The 18,425-nt window shown below is 36.2% G+C and overlaps 2 protein-coding genes across 16 annotated transcripts in view; one reads left to right on the forward strand and one right to left on the reverse strand.

The window, feature by feature from the left end:
• Positions 1 to 1,918: 1,918 nt before the first annotated feature.
• Positions 1,919 to 8,295, forward strand: LOC137029641 (leucine-rich repeats and immunoglobulin-like domains protein 2). Of its 3 annotated transcripts, none has more exons than XM_067399284.1 (8): positions 1,919 to 4,187; positions 4,448 to 4,774; positions 4,863 to 5,120; positions 5,290 to 5,430; positions 5,743 to 5,778; positions 5,869 to 5,900; positions 6,936 to 7,103; positions 7,180 to 7,289. In XM_067399284.1, the coding sequence occupies exons 1-7, from the start codon at positions 4,139 to 4,141 to the stop codon at positions 7,065 to 7,067; spliced, it is 975 nt and encodes a 324-aa protein (XP_067255385.1). In that variant the 5' UTR covers positions 1,919 to 4,138; the 3' UTR covers positions 7,068 to 7,103; positions 7,180 to 7,289. The 3 variants fall into 3 exon arrangements, with proteins under 3 accessions (XP_067255385.1, XP_067255386.1, XP_067255383.1); XM_067399285.1 differs by having other exon boundaries at positions 5,878 to 5,900; XM_067399282.1 differs by lacking the exon at positions 6,936 to 7,103 and having other exon boundaries at positions 7,180 to 8,295.
• Positions 8,296 to 9,594: 1,299 nt separating this feature from the next.
• dlg2 (discs, large homolog 2 (Drosophila)) overlaps positions 9,595 to 18,425 on the reverse strand; it is a 276,217-nt gene continuing 267,386 nt past the window's right edge. For 12 of the 13 annotated variants that reach the window (XM_067397823.1, XM_067397822.1, XM_067397821.1 and 9 more), the window contains 6 exons: positions 15,026 to 15,076; positions 14,791 to 14,892; positions 13,570 to 13,742; positions 13,165 to 13,274; positions 12,977 to 13,068; positions 9,595 to 12,273 (listed from right to left, as the gene is read on the reverse strand). In XM_067397823.1, the coding sequence (XP_067253924.1) occupies positions 12,167 to 12,273; positions 12,977 to 13,068; positions 13,165 to 13,274; positions 13,570 to 13,742; positions 14,791 to 14,892; positions 15,026 to 15,076 (635 nt within the window). In that variant the 3' untranslated portion in view covers positions 9,595 to 12,166. Of the gene's footprint in view, positions 12,274 to 12,976; positions 13,069 to 13,164; positions 13,275 to 13,569; positions 13,743 to 14,790; positions 14,893 to 15,025; positions 15,077 to 18,425 lie in introns of those variants that run through there. The other variant, XM_067397826.1, reaches the window with a different exon arrangement.

The raw sequence follows: 18,425 nt of genomic DNA on the forward strand, positions 1-18,425 counted from the left end.
TGCACACACACACACAGCGTGAACACATGCAGTGGGCAGCCATTTTTTGCTGCAGTGATTTTTTCTTCCCTTTTCTTATCATAACAAATGTGCTTTATAATCACAAATTTGCAACAGCCCAAGAAATTCTAAAATCAAATAGGCTAATTTAGACTAATCTTCATAATGATGACTTCCAATGAAACAGAAATGACAGAAATAAAATCAATCTGGTTATTTTATTTATTTATTTATGCTTTAATTAACCAGGAAGATCCCATTGAGATATCATAATCTCTTCTTCCGGGGAGACCGGGCCTGCGTCTCAATGTGCATACTATCCATCCTAAATAGTATGTGACTCTAGTAATATTCAATACTATTTAGGGTGGATAGGGTGGATAGTATGCACATTGGGATGCAGGGCTGGTCAAGACGGCAGCACACATAGTTCCATACACAGAGGTGGGAAGTCCAGGGGTCAGAGAGTAAAAGTCCTGCCATATTTTTATTCCACCCACTGAAGCATTAATGAGATAAATAAGTGATTAATTGAGTGATGATTGACCATTATTGAAGACACCTGATGATAACAAGCAGAATCACCAAAGGAGAAAAATCACAATTTTTAAGTTACCATCATCGAGGTCAGGATTTGTTTTAGTTGAGCTCTTGACCCTTGACTTTTTAATATTAGATTTTGTTTGGGCAGTTTTAACTGCATTAAATCCAACCAGACAAGTAATGTTAAATGATGATCAGATAGTATTGGATATGTTTTCACATAATCATTATTTGATATGAATCACTGAACTCATTTAGAGCCCAATCTCTGAGTTAGATTTGCATTATTGATTACAGCAGCACTGTGATTCTATTAGTGATGTCTGGTTCTTTTTAACCGGTTCTTTTCAGTGAACCGGTCGAACCAGTTCACCAAATCGGTCTGAATCGTTCCAAACAGTTCGCATCTCCAGTGAGCAAACACAAATCCAAAAATTATTAAAGTTTCTCACTTTTTGACGTGCCTGACACTACCTCTCGAAATATTATTCAGTTACTCCAACAGTACACATTGACTTAACCTGCTGTGAAGAGAGAACTGATGATGATAGGCACGAGCAGCAGAGCAGCTGATATGAGTGCGCATGCGGGGTGCACACGAACGAACATACACGGCCTGTCACCGTGAGTGGGGGTTCAATCTTCAACTGGCTGGCGGCAGTAGCCACTGACAGGTCACATGACCTGGTGGCAGCTGCCAGTCTGATTCTGGAAGGTCTGTCAGCGGTGGCTGGCAGAGTGTAACGCGTTCCTTATTTCTATCGTTGCATGGAAATACATAATTGTATTATTATTAATATAATATTATGACTCTATTCTTTTGTATGATTGACGTTTTAGATGGGTTTATCTCAATTAAAGCAGTCAAATGACCGTGATCTCAACTGGTGGAAAATGACGCTCAGCCCAGCCAGCCACTAACACAGCATGCTTTCCACCCGAAAGCATGCTGTGTTATATTTGACACTTACATTAACACGAAAAAAAGTAGTTTATTAGTAATAGTAATTTTTAGCATTAAAAATGGTGTATAAATATGAATAATCAAGTTGCTTCAGTACAGTAAATTTTTGTCTTACAAATACTTTATATAGGCTACTGTCAATCAGAGGACAGAAAGCATTAGATTGTAGATATATTTGAGGTAAACCCATCTGAAACGCCAACCATACAACAGAATACAGTCATAAGATTAGCTATATTAATAATAATAAAATTATGTATTTTCATGCAGCGAGACTGATTAGAGAACGCGTTCGCGTCTCAGCAGTGGCTGGCTGGGCTGAGCGTCATTTTCCACCAGTTGAGATCACGGTCATTTGACTGCTTTAATTGAGATAAACCCATCTAAAACGTCAATCATACAAAAGAATAGAGTCATAATATTATATTATTAATAATAAAATTATGTATTTCAATGCAGCGAGAGCAGTGGCGGCTACTGGTCTGTCAGAGAGGGGAAGCTCATTTTCGGCCTACATCATAAAATTGTCTATTTATTTAAAAGTAAATTCTGCCCTACGTACCTTTTCAAGAAAATGGTCTGTGACCCTGTCGTACCAACTAGGAGTCTTTTCAAGTGACTTGACCAGTGTCCTCTCAATGGCCAGCAGTACATTTTATTTGCCACAGCACTTCCAGTCAGCCAGCTAACTTTGTCATACCAGGAGAGCTGAAAAGACCTGTTATTTTCCCCTATCTTTTGCACTAAATCAATCTTAGGTGTTGATCTGCCCTGCTGTTTAATTCTAAGTTTTTCCTCGTAAGGAACACTTTCAAATGGCTTCGCCAAAATCAGGTCGACAATATTAGCACCGTCTGCCATCGTGCGCAGTTTCACCCACGACGCTAGCCTAGCCTACTAACGTTATATGAATGAATGAACGATCTAAAAAAAAAAAATTAAACTCTGTAAAACTGAAACAAGGAATGTGGTGTATAATTGTGTGAAATGTATGATGAAAATCAAGCAATTTCGCGAAGCAAATATCAAAGAAATAGGTTGCAGCAGTTTTTATTTCGACTGAACTTGAGAAATGGGACTGTCACTGAGCGCGAATAGCTTCAGTGATTCCTTATAGTACAGAATCGCTGTCAGTCAAAAGGAGATGCAGTCTTTCGACAGACCCTCCAGAAGCTCGGCGTCTGGGCCAGCCCACTCCCCATTCACCCCCAGAGACGCTGAGCGTCCGTGGGCGGGACATAATCGCAGCGTTTATCCAATGACCGTCTAGTTTCGAAGCGCTGAAAAAAACCGTTCAAAGCAGCCCCATTGAAGTCAATGGACGCTGGGCTTCAATAGGGAAATGCACTGTGACGCTGCGGGAATGTATAAGAAGGAAATCGAGTCAGCCGACCTGCTATATGTAACTGATTCTGAACGAACTCGTCTTTGAGATGAACGTTTTCTAACGCATTTTTAGTCAATAAAATGTTAATACAATAGTACATTTTTGACCATTAATTTTGTGACATTATAAGGGAAGCCGAGCTTCCCTTGCAGTCTTAAAGAAATCGCCACTGGTCTACACAGACTTCATTAAGCCGAAAGGCCCAATCAGGCCTCTGCTGCAACACAACACTTTGAGGACTTTGGTTACTCTGAGGTTGGACCCACATGCATGGCAGAACCAGAACTTCAGTATTGTGATGAGCAGTCCACTGTGTGTCCTGATACTGGAGAGGAATGACAACTAATTCTAACGCTGGAGTTAAAACAGTCAGGTACTGTAGACCATGGACCTTTTGAAGACCCTGGGCAAAGTTTTGGAGGCCCCATGCACCACATTCCTCTTAATAAAAAGCACTTTTTTTTATAAATATATATATAAAAATTAATATGTCCATATTAATCAAACATTAACTAAGGTAATCTCCTAATTGTTTGTGGAGGATGCTATGCTACCTTTTTTTTTTTTTGGTAGTAATTTGTTCAGTAATTTATTTACAGTTCCTGGACACCACTTCAGTAAATGAACATCAGAGTTTTCATCATTTTTTCCTAGCTGAGTATGGACATGATTTCCCAATCAGATTGAACCGTTAGATATCGCAGTGCACTATAAACAAATCAACTGCTAGTGGAGGTGAAAGACAAACTACTTGGCAAAATATAAATTTCTTCATACATTATATATGCTTATTTTTATTACACATAAATATAACAACAGTATTTACATATATACTGCTAATAGGTAGCGCCGGCCCACTGATGAATACATAAAAGAACTTGCCTTGCAATAATGTCAAGGATATAATATTTGAAGTGACACACTGTGAGAGGTCGTAAGTTTCCATCCTACCCATTAGTGACTGTCATACATCGTGATTAGATAGATAAATACACAAGTGGTTTGTCTTGCATAACAAACTCTGTTAAAGATGTAGCCCTGCCTTCTTCCTCAACCCACTTTTGATTTCCTGTTGTGCTTTAAAGTGGCTATTTTTTTATTTATTTTTTTACTGAGGTGACAGTTTTGAGAGCATTAAAGTGCATCATGTAAAGTACATCCACTGATTAGAATGGTTTTATTAATGGTTATAAATGATAATAAAAAGGTAATTTACCTTCAAAAAGTCTAACTCCTGACTTACGATGCTTGGATGTTACATTCATGTCTGGCTGTTTCTGTTTGCTGTATTTGGTAAGTGTGCGGGGCAGGCTATACAGATTTCTCTTTTTCTGTGTCTGCTCTTGTGCTATTAATGTACCAGTGCAAATTAGTATTTTGATGTATGTATAGTATGAGAGAATACATTAGAGACATTTTTTTGGGGGGGTGGGGGTAATTTTGGATAATTTGTTACATTCTACATTTATGGTCAATATATCAAAAGGCGCTTATAGCCTGTCTTCTTTTATTAAAATGTTTAAATCTGTTTATGGATGGTATTGATTTAACAGCTGAAGACGTTCCTGAAGTTAAAGTGGAGACGGGCTTATATAGTCGTGTTGAACTCACTGGAAATAAACTTCATCAAGATACAGTTGATTCAGTGCAATGGACCAAACTAAAACTAAATAAAACACGAGTATGTCTGAACTTTGTAAACAATGGTACCAGTAGTTCCAAATGCTACAGTGACTGCTGTGGAAAGACTCATTTCTATTTGAACAATAACACCCTCATTCTGGAGAACGTGACAGCACAGGATGAAGGAGTCTTCAAGGAAACTATAGTTAGAAGAAACGGAACTAAAAAAATCCAAACCTTTAAATTAATTATTCAATGTAAGTCAAGAAATATAAGAGTCATGCTTATTTATATGCAATTCTTATATTTTAAATGTGCTTCCTCATTAACACATTTCATTTTAAGACCCACCAACTGCAACAGAAATAGTGCTCTCATGGACCTCCAGCACATCTGTGACTCTCAAATGTGAAGTGAGCGGGTCATTTCTGCATCTGATGTGGAAGAGAGAAAGAGTCCCCATTCTAGAGAAACACAGATACTCATTCAGTGAGAGGAATCAAACTCTACACATCAGCAACATAACCAGCTCAGATTACGGGACGTACAGCTGTGTTGTTTCAAATGCATATGACAAATCAGAACAGCACATATATATTACTGGTGAGCATCTTTTTTAAATCCTAAAATTATGTCATATTGTAATATAATATTCAGTACCAGAATTTAAACCTAAAAACATCTTTAAACACAGAGGCATCTTGCAATAGCAGCACGATTGTGAACAAAAGAAGCATTGCGTAATCATGTGATTTTCTGGTTTTCTTTTAAGATGAGAACTCAACTGTTAACCAAGGAAATGGTACTAGTGGTCAAACTCAGTCTGGTCAGAAACTGCTTTCAAGTGGACTTACACTCATGGGTGTTGTTGGATTGTGCATCATGTTCTACGGCCTTTACAAATACCATCACAGTAAGACTTTCTCCCAAATACATGAACAATGTTGCTTTAGCAAAGTAATAACTGTATGTTTATGAAACCCACAGCCTTCATGATTTAGGTTCATTCTGTGACTCAGGTCATGAATGTCAATACCACGTAATCTCAGCAAATGTTCTCAAAAACATCAGAAAGGAAAAAAAGAATGAACCGCAAACAAAAACCAGAAAAAATCCCTTTAAAAACTCCACAGCTACAAGCTAAAACCTCAAATACAATTACAGCAACTTTTGTTTTTAAAAGATTTTATTTTATAGAGAATATTTTTCTGTTATTGTATTTTAGGGCAAAGAGCAGAAAATGGCAGAACAACAGATGAAGGTATTAAAAATGAATCAATGTGTGTGTACATATATATTGTATTATACAACCAATTGCATTGTCATAATATCTGTGAAATGTACTTCACAGGAGATGCAGATTACACCATTGTAATTTATCAGGTAATGGCCAATCAAAAACATTAATAAACATATGTAATAATATTTATATAGACAGTAAAATGATTGATATATTCCTTTTCTTAAAGACCCTATGAAAATAAAAAAAAAGTTTTAAGGCTTTTATTCCAGATCTAGCTTTGAGGCCTCAATATGTTAATGCAAACTACCATTGCAAACTGGTTGTAGCAAATGCTGTCATATTTCTTATAGCTGTTAATCACATTTATAGTAAAGTATATCATGCTATATTTTAAACAACCCACCTTCACTTTAGCTCGTATCAATATTACTTTGTCCTGTTGTGTGACACTACAACATTTACCTTGCTGCACAATAGTGGTGCAGATATATGCAGATAAATCTAATTCACTGTTGGCTCCTTTGAGATTGTCCTATGAGTTTTATAATATGGCTTTTCATTTGGGATACTAGATGCTGATTATTGTAACATAAAAATACTATACTTATATATTTTGCTATTGTATTGTGGAGTGATACTTTCATAAACATAAAGGCAAATGTTGGATCACAATAAGGAACCACAGTTTCCACAAATCCCTTCACTCGATTTGGATGTTCTCTTTGGACGGCAAGGGCGGTGACTGTAATATTGAGCATATTTTGCAGTATTAAGCATGTATTTATACCGATTTCATCAGGCTCCAAAAATTCTTCAAAAAGAACACAAAGAATGGCCTTCTCAGCTGCCATAGTTGCATCTTTTGCGTCATCAGAGGGTGTTCAACGCACCACTGTTTCTGTTTGGAAAACGTTTTGGTCAGGGCTGAATGCAGCCCTGTTTTTTTTAGATAGAAACTGAAAGAGTTGTCACAAGCTTATGGTGGTGACACTGAAGTCATGGGACCATGGTGTAGTTTGTTCTTTAGCTTTCAACCTCTGGTGACTGCATTAAGGCTTCAAAATTCATTAAAATTGTGTTGATCTGTAAAAAATGATTGTGATGGACAAAAGGTGTATGAGTTTCATAAACTTTTGTTGATCACAGAGCTTGTTTTTTTTGTGATAATCCAAAAGCGTATGGAAAAAAAACTTGGGTTTTGTCGAGAGAACCAGTGTGATGCTAACTGCTGGATGACCTACAAAGTGACGTCACAGTTGCACCGCTCCATTTCCACAAACTGCGCTGTGCCGTGTATTCTGAAGTGATCATTTGCATCCAGTGGAATGCTATGAATGATACAGGTACTAAATGTTTATGATTTTCTTAATATTTTGTTTTTAATAATACCTGTTTACTTTGACCCCTCCTGTCTCTCAGGAAGTGCCTGACTTTCAGCAGATGACTCCTTTGCCATACGTCTACACAGACTTCATGAAGCTGAAAGAGCCCAATGAAGTCTTTGGTTACTCTGAGGTTGGATCCACATGCAGGGTGGAAACAGTTGTTCAGTATTGTGATGAAGAGCAGCTGTCCTGATGCTGGAGAGGAATGACGACTAAGCATGTTGGAGTTAAAACAGCAAATAATAACACACGTTCATGAATCTGGTGCAGCTCAACTTACAAGAGCATCAGAGTCAGACGAGCAGGGGAAAAAATACATGTTTAAAAAAGAATAATTCATAATTATACACCATTTATAAATAAATATTTAGACTATTATCTAGACTAGTTTACACCACAATAGCAAATAAATGTATATATAATTTTATTTGGAAAAATAAACATCATTATTAGAATAATAAAAAAAAAAAGGTGGGCTAAAAGCACTTGATTTTGAGATATATTAATATATTTAAGATTAAATGGATACAAAACTATATTCATTTCAAAGATAAATTATGGTGTTACATCCCTAATATTATTTTTGGAAAAGTAGGTGGTATTGAATTTATCCTTAAATTGTAATTTTTGTCATGAAATTGTCATAAAACTTTTCAATTTTAACAAACAGTGTTATCGTGGATTACTGTAACACAATTTCTTCCCTCACAAATGCTAGATTTGAAATAATAAATATATTATACATAAATATGTCTTTAGTTAACCGATTTAGAAAAAAAAAATATTTTGTTGTTTTCACAATTTTTGAATTTTAATGGTCATTTATTTATTCAGAAATTTTAGAAAAAAAAGGGTCATTTTATATTCCTGTCAAAGGAGTAAATGAAGGTGCCATTCCCTCAGAACTTATGAAATTACTAGGAAATGATATGAAAAACTAAACTTTGATCTTAGTCTTAAACTGGAAGTTATTAATTTAAAAGACCAAAAACTTAATTATCTCAGAACAATCTGCAAATTTTCCACTGTTCCTTCAGCCATTGGATTTTAGAGATCACCATTTCAAGATGTCAAAAAGACCTTTAAAATCTCCAGAAACTTTTCTATCACCAATACATTTAGGGAGATATCATTTAAGATTGTTTATCATATTTAGGCTGTAATTGCAAAGTTTTGTAAAGATATTGACTTAAAATGTGTTTTCTTTAAAGAAAGAAATTAGAGTATTATACATTTATTTTATGATTGTATTTACACAAACTATTTTGGTGTGATTTGGCTTTTTTGTTGTTGTTAAAAATAGTACTAACATTAAATTACAACTCAAAGAAAAGGATGCTGTTGTTTTTTAAAAAGAGAATACTAATGACTTCAAAATGTGGTTTATCTTTATCCACAAATGTAAATGGGAAGTGAAAAAAAACAACAACCTAATTTTAGTAATTTTAAAACAGAAATAGGTCACGACTTGTACACGTTAAAAGAAACAAGAAAAAAAAACTAAATTATTTTAAAGCCTTTAATCTATTTCTTTGAATAATTTGTACCTCTTTGTACTTGTTTATAGACATGTGAATTTCTTACTACTTTCTCTTCTTTTATTTTAATTATATTTGTTTATCATAGCATATGATTTGATGTAATTATTACTGCCATTCATCTTCATTGTTCAAAAGATTGCATTTAAAAAAGTTTACATCCTGATCAACCACCAGATGGCAGCAAAAACAGCTGTTACAACAATTACATTCATAAGCATCATTCTGAAAAAGAACAGAAGAAACTCATTTCCTCTCTTGCACTTGGATAATGTGGAGCATGAACACACTATAAAGACTTAAGCCATAAAAGGACTTCATTGAGAACTCCAGTGCCTTGCAATAAATGTCAAGGATACAATATTTGAAGTGACACACTGTGAGAGGTCGTAAGTTTCCATCCTACCCATTAGTGACTGTCATACATCGTGATTAGATAGATAAATGACTTTCAGAGCTCTTGGGAGAGCACAAGTGGTTTGTCTTGCATGACAAACTCTGTTAAAGGTGCTGTATATCAATTAAACGGGGTGTCATGGAGTCAGCGGAAGATTAATTGATGTCAGTAAAGAGGTGCAAACTCTCAGTGCACAAAAGAGACAGTTTGGACAGTTGTCAATTACCTGAAAAGTCTCACCAAATCATGCATTTACAGTTAGAGTAGACTACGTTCATCATGTATACCTAAAGCAATGTCTTTATTGGGATACCAGGAATACATACTGCAACAGGATGCAAAGGATATGTTCCTTTCTTTGTTTTTCCTTCAGAAAAGCTAAAAGGAAGAAAGGAGTATTTCCTTTTAACAGACATGTGAAGATAATTGCACAGTCTCACTTTTTCTAAGTGTGCTTAAATTGTTCCACCCAAATTAAATGCTGGGAAATGATACCTGCAAACAGAAGGGGGATGTAAGTGTTTAATAATTTAACTTTAATCTCCTGTGATATAAATAGAAAAAACAAGAGAGGTTTGGGGACAGTGTTAATTAAAGATTTCCTATACAACTACAATAAGTGCAAACAGATATTTATATACAAAATTGCACATATCATTTGGGTTTCGGGGAGAAAGAAAAAAAAACAACAACAACAAAAAAAAAAAAACAATATGTGGAAAATATTTTGCATCGCCCATTTGGGGATAAATAAATCACAAAGCGAACTCACCGGACACAGACGTTCCAGAACAAAGGAACAGACTAAATGCAACGCAGGTATCAGGAATAAAACATTTGAGATTTAGGTGATAAACAGATGCACTTTGATCTGAAGGTTTAATATCAGTGATTAAGCCCTATCTGGCAACCCTGAGACAAAAACAACCCCATTTCAGCATGTTTGACTAAGCTGAACATTCACTTGGAATTAATGGACCAAATCAGACTATGAGCACCATGAGGCTTCGGAGAGCCTCGTTCAAGTGCGTACAATCTGCAGGGTTTTGATTTTCATGAAAGCCACTGCATCAGTAATAGAGATGCACTTTTGATTACCTAATAATCATACCAATAGATTTAAAAGCAAATATTTTGACATGAAGGGTATCCTAAATCCTTTTACGATCCATTGTGTGCATTTAGAACTAAATTTAGAAAATGATATGCTACAGATGATAGAACAATCACACTGAATAAGGAGAAAGAAAAAGTACACACGTATGTCGAAGAGGAAAAAAATATTTCACAGCATTTAAAATGTTCAATTTATATTCTGATAGTCGCTGATGCCGTCCATGGTTTACATTGTCGTAATAACATATACATTATCTATTGTTATTCAAAGAAATTTCATATTACACCCTGAAGAGCTTCACTGTGATATTCAGTCCCTCTCTTCTGAAAATCCCCCTCTGTGTCCACTACCTGGTTGAACACAATCTGTGAATAATTTCTCAAATATACAAAAGTGCTCAGTCTTCAAGAAAGCGTAAAAAATGTCTATCTGGCCCGAAAAGCCTCTTCCCTTTTTTTAAGGCAAGTGGTGACCAGTAGGTCAAAAGACTCTTGCCACAGAACCGTGCTGTAACATCTCCCAATAAATATTGCAACAAATAATTCCCCCCACATTTGAAACGAGTGAGCAGAGTTAATGGCTTTTGGCATTTGTAGTTTCCACGAATGGCGAGAGCTTTACTTTTAATGTAGAAGGACGGGAATCTCTCTCAACTAGACATGGAAAGGGCACGAATGACCGAAGTATGCATTGTGAATGAGTGTAGAGCATGCCGAAATGGAAAAAAACAACAAACTGAAATGATTCCGAGATCTTTATACTACATTTACGTAAAAGCTTTTAAGACAGGACCGCTTGCAGACCTTGTCCCTTTGGCCCTCAATTTCTCTCTGAACTGTAGTTGAGGTACTGTAAACACTTTAGAGGGTGCTTGAGGGAGGCCGCGACCGAACAGCCGTTCAATGAATGATTCGCAAACATCAAGCCCCTTTCCTGTTATCCAGACTGAACAAAGCTGAATCGCACTCAATTCAAACAATATAATCCTCAGCCAATTAAAGTTCTGTGAGTTCAAGAGATTTCAGAACTCTCAGTCAGTTTAGATTTAGAGGATTCCGGAATTGGACGGATAAGGGGGAGTTTTGTTCAGGGAAAACATGCACTCATTTCCTTTCATTCTCACCAGCACAACAGCAATGACACAAGATGATACACCAGTCCCAGTAAAAGCTCTTTTCCAAAATGATTCTTTAGACAAAGTTATATATCATCTTTATAAATATCTTCTGTGCTGTTGTGTCCTCTATCAATATAAATAGCAAAATATAGTGTCTAGTTGAATCCCCTCAGCCGTTTACACTAACTAAAGCATCTTTTAATCCTTTTCTGAAAGGATCCGTTAGAAATAATGTACAATTTGAACTAAATCAAACAAAATGGATGCCTGTACAAAACAAAATTAACAAAATAATACAAATACTGTTGTTAGCCACAGGAGTGCATAGATGCTGAGTTTGTGAAATGAGTCTGGGAGGTGTGTGAAACCAACCGATTGGGTGAAAAGTGACAAAAGCTGATATCAACATTGATTTTTTTTTTCTTTTTTTTCTTGGAGGTGGTGATGGTGCGTGGAAATCATCCGTGATGATCTGACCTACTTCTTTGTCCTTCTGCTCGAAATCCCAACTGAAGATTGTTTGAAGAAGAATACTCAGCGCTAAATTTTGTTTCCATTTTTCCTTAAATTAAAACGCTAACCAATAAATATACAAACAAAGAGTCCACTTTTTTGTTGAGACCAAAAATGCTTCTAACACTTTGTGGTGTACATTCAGGAACATTCATATTGAAAGTGAAAAAATGCAACGTAAAATAAACAAACAAACAAACAAACAAAATAAAATCACTGTAAGAGTTAACAATAAACATTGCCATAATAATAATTTATATTATATTACAAATTATTCCTATGTTTTTTTTGTTTTGTTTTTTGCAGTCCAAGGTCCCTACCAGGGTAAGGTGATTTTTTTTATAGTTTTTCTTTCGAGGGAATCCAGATGTAAGGTCCAGACTGTTCCTCTATCACCATCTTACACTGGTTATAAATGTCCTCTAGTGTGTCCCCTTGAACCAGCGCTGAGAGAGAAAGAGAAAGAGCTGGCGTTAATACATTCTTATGCACTTTATTGAGCAAAGTCTTTATCATTTTGCGCCACAAGAAGTAAGAAACGCCTATGACAGTTTCATAATGATCGCTTTTTAACTTAATGGATCATTAGCCACTTTATCGCTTGTGAATTCTTCTAGCGTAAACGGTAAGAATAGCCATTTTACCCAGCAACGGAGTCTCTAACAAAGCAGAGAGAACTATGCAGCTTTTCATTTAAAAATAACATTTCATTTCTCTATTAAGAAAAATAGTCCATCTATTAGAGTATACAGAATTATTAATAAAGCGACACACTCTTTTAAATCTCTTTTCTTGCGGGTACAGAGCAATGAAATAAAAAAGCAACAGCATAGTCACACGGGTTCAAAATGTCCCCAAATTAATCATTATGTCGCTGAGCTCTTTTTCATATTCCTCTATACACTCACAAGGGTCAGGCTAATGCATATTTCAAGAGAAAGTTGATGTGTTTCACTCAGGGAAAAAAAGCATCAGCTCTGTGGCTCTGCTTGTCAAATATGATGGATGTAACAAGCTGCAATGGTTGGCCTCTGAGGTAATGCATATGCAACAGACTATCAGAATATGCAAATAAGGTGATATTGGACAGCCTCTGAGCGTGAAGGCACTGCTCAGGTCGTCTCGATGGATTAGGAACTTTACTGTTACCTGTGAAGTACTCGCCGAACTCCTGCTCCAGTTTCATGGCACGGTCATATGTCTTTTTGGCCTGTTCTTCCGTCAACCTCTTATTCATCTCCCTAAAAATGCACAGGGTTTAGAAATGTCTGAGCACAATGGAATTTGTATCATTTATTGAATAAATACACCATCATGGAGCTGTGTGGTAAACTTACATTAAGGACTCAATGGATCTAGGCTTTATAAAGATGGCAATGGGGTAGAGTTGTGCTACTTGTAGTCGTTTTATGGCATTCCCAGACACGTCAAGTATGCAGTGCTTACCCTAGAAAAGCAATAAAGACTTGCTAAATGAAGGGAAGCTGAACAGTTGAGTAAGGGGCCGTTCACAAAGGACACACGGACAAGTGTTGGCCTATAAGATGTCAAGTTAAAAGAAGGAGTTCAGCAAGGAGAAGTCTTGTGTAAATGGCCCCTAACATATCAATTTTGACTAGTACTCATGAGTACTGTACATCTGGAACATGTTAAACTAGCTGGGCATCCCAAATTGTAAAATCCACATTAGTAAGCAGACTTCATGGCAATGTTGTGGTTGTAAAACCATAGCAACTACTGACCCTCTCAGCCACATATTTGACAGACTGGACACTGGTTCCATACAGATTGTCATTGTACTGTCCAGCCTCGATGAACTTGTGCTCTTGGATGTCTTTCTCCATCTGCTCTCGAGAGGTCACAAAGTGATAATCTCTCCCATCCACTTCATAATCCCGCTTTGGTCTGGTAGTATCTGAGATTGGTTTAAAAAAAAAAAAATCCAGGCTTTAGTTTTATAATACTGGGCTATTCAGTTCTACAACACAAAGAAATGGGAAATCATCACCTTTATTATCTACATACACATTCATGAGAAATACCATAAGCTGTGCAGAGGGCAAAACTACTTTCACCAATAAACAGTTATATCTCTAGCTATTGGGGAGACATACTAAGAAAAGTTGAAATACCCATAGATCCCACTGACTGGATGAACTGTATACTACAGGGAAGAACTGATGCTATTATATTTTCTACTTGTATCTTGCTCACTGCAGACTAATAATCTCACTTACCTTCTTGATCAGAACTGTTAGCCGCTTTTTTAAAAATTATGAACATAAACAAAAATGGTTACATAAAAGTCTGAAAAACTTAAAAACAAACAATAAATAAAGAACTCAGGAAAATGTTAAAACAAAGGAAATCTTACAAAGTGTGGGTGTTACTTTCAAGGTTTGCTCAAAAATTAGACCAATTTACTTAGACCAATTATAACTTCTGAAAACATCATTAAGACATCACAATAAAGTGACCTAGTTGAAGTTTGTTAATCAGCAGACCTTGAAGTAAGTGATTTCATAGTCACATCACAATGAAATGAGTTTTAGGAACTGCACAGCAATAGTTATGAGCACTGTGGGGAAGTAGGGAACACCACGGACTCTTTTGGTCAGGCTACTTACCCTACCATCTCATTTTGATGAATCCCACCAGTACCGCTATCAGCACAAAGGCTTAAAAACCCCCAAGACTACTGGATATAATTACAAACTACCTTGGCCAGAGGTTTTTCTAACACTCCAGTTGAAATTTATAACGGCACCAGTGAGAATAACATAGTACGCTATTGCTCATTTGGGCTCTTTTGAGACACTGGTTGAGTCAGCCTCTACTGAAGGTTAATGTGTGCATTCTAAAGATGAAAAATGAATAATTAATGGAAGAACCATTGGGAGATTAGTTTATCTGATAATCTAACCACCTGGGCAACAACCATAAGATTTCTGTAGGGTACTTACGTGGCACACATGACCCAAACTTGTCCGGGAACTCTGAGATGAGGTCATCGTTGATTCTGTCCTTCATGGGCCCCAAGATTATAACTGGTCTGGCGTAATTAACTGTTCAAACAGATAATACAGAAAGCAAAAAACATGATCTTTGCCTCAAATCGAACAACAATCACATAATATATTAATACTTATAGTGAACTTCAAACAGTCCAAGCATGAGAGACAGTGGAGAAGCTCTTACTCTCTTGTCTGATGACAGGCTCATAGGAGAGGATCAGTTCCTCTTGACTCCCTGGAAACAGAACAGAGAAACATACTCAGTGGGGTGGGCGGTTATGATAGGATTCAGCCTGCTTTCTGTAGAATTCCGGGGATCGAGACGGCCACATTTGATGTGCCCTTCACCAAGGTCTCGCCTCTCAGAGTGCAGCTCGAGTGGATGTGTAAATGAGTTACTGAGCATGTAATGTCATTACGTACTTGTTGACAAGGGCATTTGCATTAAAAAAAAGAGAAAAATGAAAAACAGTGGCAAAATTGAGTTAGCGCTCATTTGGGAGATTAAAGGGATCGGCAGAAAGGCTTTGGAACGATGATGGACAACAGAAAAGCAATTTAATCACAGATAAGACTGAAGTTTCAGACAGTGACAATACTAATTTAATATACGAGTCCCATTATGGGAACGCAGGTCCAAAGTGACGCTAGTTCTGATGTGGTCTGCGCACACAGGGACTTGGAGAGCCAGAGTAGTTTATTTTTAGCCCAGGGACGAACAGAAGCAAGCTGCCGCAGGAACACAATATGGTTATTATCCATCGATTCAAACCCAGATAGGATCGAGTGTTATTCTGAGCCAGAGCTTAATTTCTCTCATTGGAAGTGGTAACATTAAACTATACAGAATGAATCACGCATGAATCAGCTTCTGTGTAGTGCTCTACTCTTACCCAGAACAAATTTAGATGCTATGGAAAAGCTAGATGGCCTCTATTGGTGCACCTATTGCCATAAACAGAATGGATTATGTCCATATAAAGCCTTACAAACACAAAATACACTCTAAAGCTGTTCAACAACCTAATGAGCTGCCTACAGGGGCAGAATTTTAAAGCATCAGATGCAGACTAACACAAAGGCTGTTCTAAAAGGTAGGCAATTTAATTTTGCTGCCTTTTAAGATTTAGTCTAGTTTGACCAAATTTTAGGTTAAGTAGAGTGCTCAAAATTTTTCATAGTGATTAGAAGGCAGCTGCCTATGTAGGCAGTAAGCAACAAGACAGCTCACTTTGAACAGAACTTCAGTTGTATATTCTTTTGAATTCTGTAGGAAAGCAGGGGTTCTGTGAATTAAACAGCAGTCAAGATAAGAGGATAGCATCTAAACAAGGTTATGTGAGTTTGATCAATGCCTGGAGCTTTTGGTGGAGACAGATCATACATCATATTGTAAGACTGAACCTTTGCCCTCTGACCCAAATATGGAACCAGCTACCCACCTTATTTTTAACATAAGAGCTGGCGTGGCCATTTGTAACTGAATTGTGCAAGGCTTCCGGTGTGTGATCCACTTCCAGATTTCCAGATTAGCCAGACCAAGCAGCTTGTTATGCTGCTTGGTGTTGCAAAGTGGTATTTCTTATTATATTATTTTAATGTATTGTTGTAATTATAAACACACTGGTTTGTATCACAAATAGTTTTACCATGTACTGCACTTTTTATTCTTCTAGTTATTTACCTACAGAGGCTAATGAATCTAAACTCTCGTACATTCACAGAAAGTGGTTTACTTCCATGTTGCAAAATTTATATTGACTTAATAATAATTATGCTTGTACTAACATCAGATGAAAGACATGGTGACTTAAGAAAAAATATTGAAATAAGTCTCTTAGACTCACCAAGGCTGCATTTATTTGATCAAAATACAGTAAAAACATATGAAATATGATTATAACTTAAAATAACTGTTTTTTTTATTTTTTTTTTATTTTAATATATTTAAAAATGTAATTTATTCCTGTGATGGCAAAGCTGATTTTACTCCATTACTCCAGTTTTCGGTGTCACATGATCCCTCAGATCATTCTAATATGATTTGGTGCTGAAAAAAAAATCTTATTATTAATTACAATTTTGCTGCTTAATATATTTGTGGAAACTCTCCTGCATTCTTTGATTAATACAATGATGTACTTACTGTCATATTTAATCAATTTAATGCATCCTTGTGGAATAAAAGAATTTCTTTCTTTCTTTCTCAAAAAAAAAAAAAAAAAATCATTAATAAAATGTTTGTTGAAATGCAACTGAAATGTTTAAACTTAAAATTGATATGGCTAAAACTGATATCTTTCTAAAGTTAAACAAGCTGGAAAAGATTCTTCCTGACAGCACATATCATTTTTCACCAGCGCATTATTAAGTGTGTCCATTTCCAAAATAAATTAAATAAAAGCCACAAATCCTGTTTACTGGCCAGGGGGAAACAAACAAGTCATATTTCATTAGGTTGACGATGGCACTCTATGGCTGTCTAGAAGAGCATCATGCAAAATGACAATTATATGGCAAAACCTAATCTGTCCAAAGTGACAAGCTCATCCAGACAGCTCTGAATACACACTCGTTTTGGAAACCTGCCACTCTCAAGATGACTACAAAACCTGACAGCTAATGTTTTGGAGCTGGACTACAGTACTATATCTCCAACAACCTGACCTAAAGTCATCATGTTACTCAGTAACTTTCTTACAACAGTACTGTACGTTCTAGTTTTTAAGAGTGTTGAAGATCATTATCAGGGGCTCGCTATAAACTTTGACAAGTCTAATTTTGTCCAATACAACCAACTTAGACTGAGTTTCAAGCATGAAATAAAATTAGACACAGGAGATTAAATTAGGGACCCAGAACCGAGAAAGAGAGATGAACACGTTCAACCCAAAAGAAATATCCTCTGGTCTGATCAAGCTAAATTTTCTTATACGTAAGCTTTGTTTTCTGTGAAAAACTTTCTCTTCCCCTCTCTACGGATTATATCTAGTTGGCATAAATACATATTAATTTATTGAGAATAATGCTAAATGTTCAGCTCGACTGAAGTGGATTCCCTTATTCCTTTAAAACCATATTTTAATATCTGTTTTGGCTAAATGCTCCTGATGTGAACATAAAAGACCGCCAAAAAAACAAGACAAAATTTGGCACAGCACTGCAGAGACATCATAAAAGACAAAGACAAAGGACTAGAAATTAGCCTAGATATCTATAAGCAGAACTGTATATTCTGATTTGTTTTGAATCATGTCTGTGAGATACTCTGTATTTTTATTTCTTTTATTGTGGCTTTATTTTGACAAACCCACCCCTAAACAAGACATAAAAACAAAACAGAACTGGTTCATTAATACATTTTGGCCAGAATAAACTTTTTTTTTCCAGCTATGCAAGACTAAACATCAGAAAACAGCACAACAGTCTCGACATACAAACTAAACGAACAACATTTGACAAACTATTCTCACACATGTTAAGTTCATGCAACATTTTAGCTACCACATAAACCTAAGGATGATAATGCAGGAATCCCTGAAACATTAGGACCCGTAGACCAACATCCATTAGTATTCTGACAT

Source organism: Chanodichthys erythropterus, chromosome 10 (assembly GCF_024489055.1).
Source record: "Chanodichthys erythropterus isolate Z2021 chromosome 10, ASM2448905v1, whole genome shotgun sequence".
In the NCBI taxonomy this organism is placed as follows: Eukaryota; Metazoa; Chordata; class Actinopteri; order Cypriniformes; family Xenocyprididae; genus Chanodichthys; species Chanodichthys erythropterus.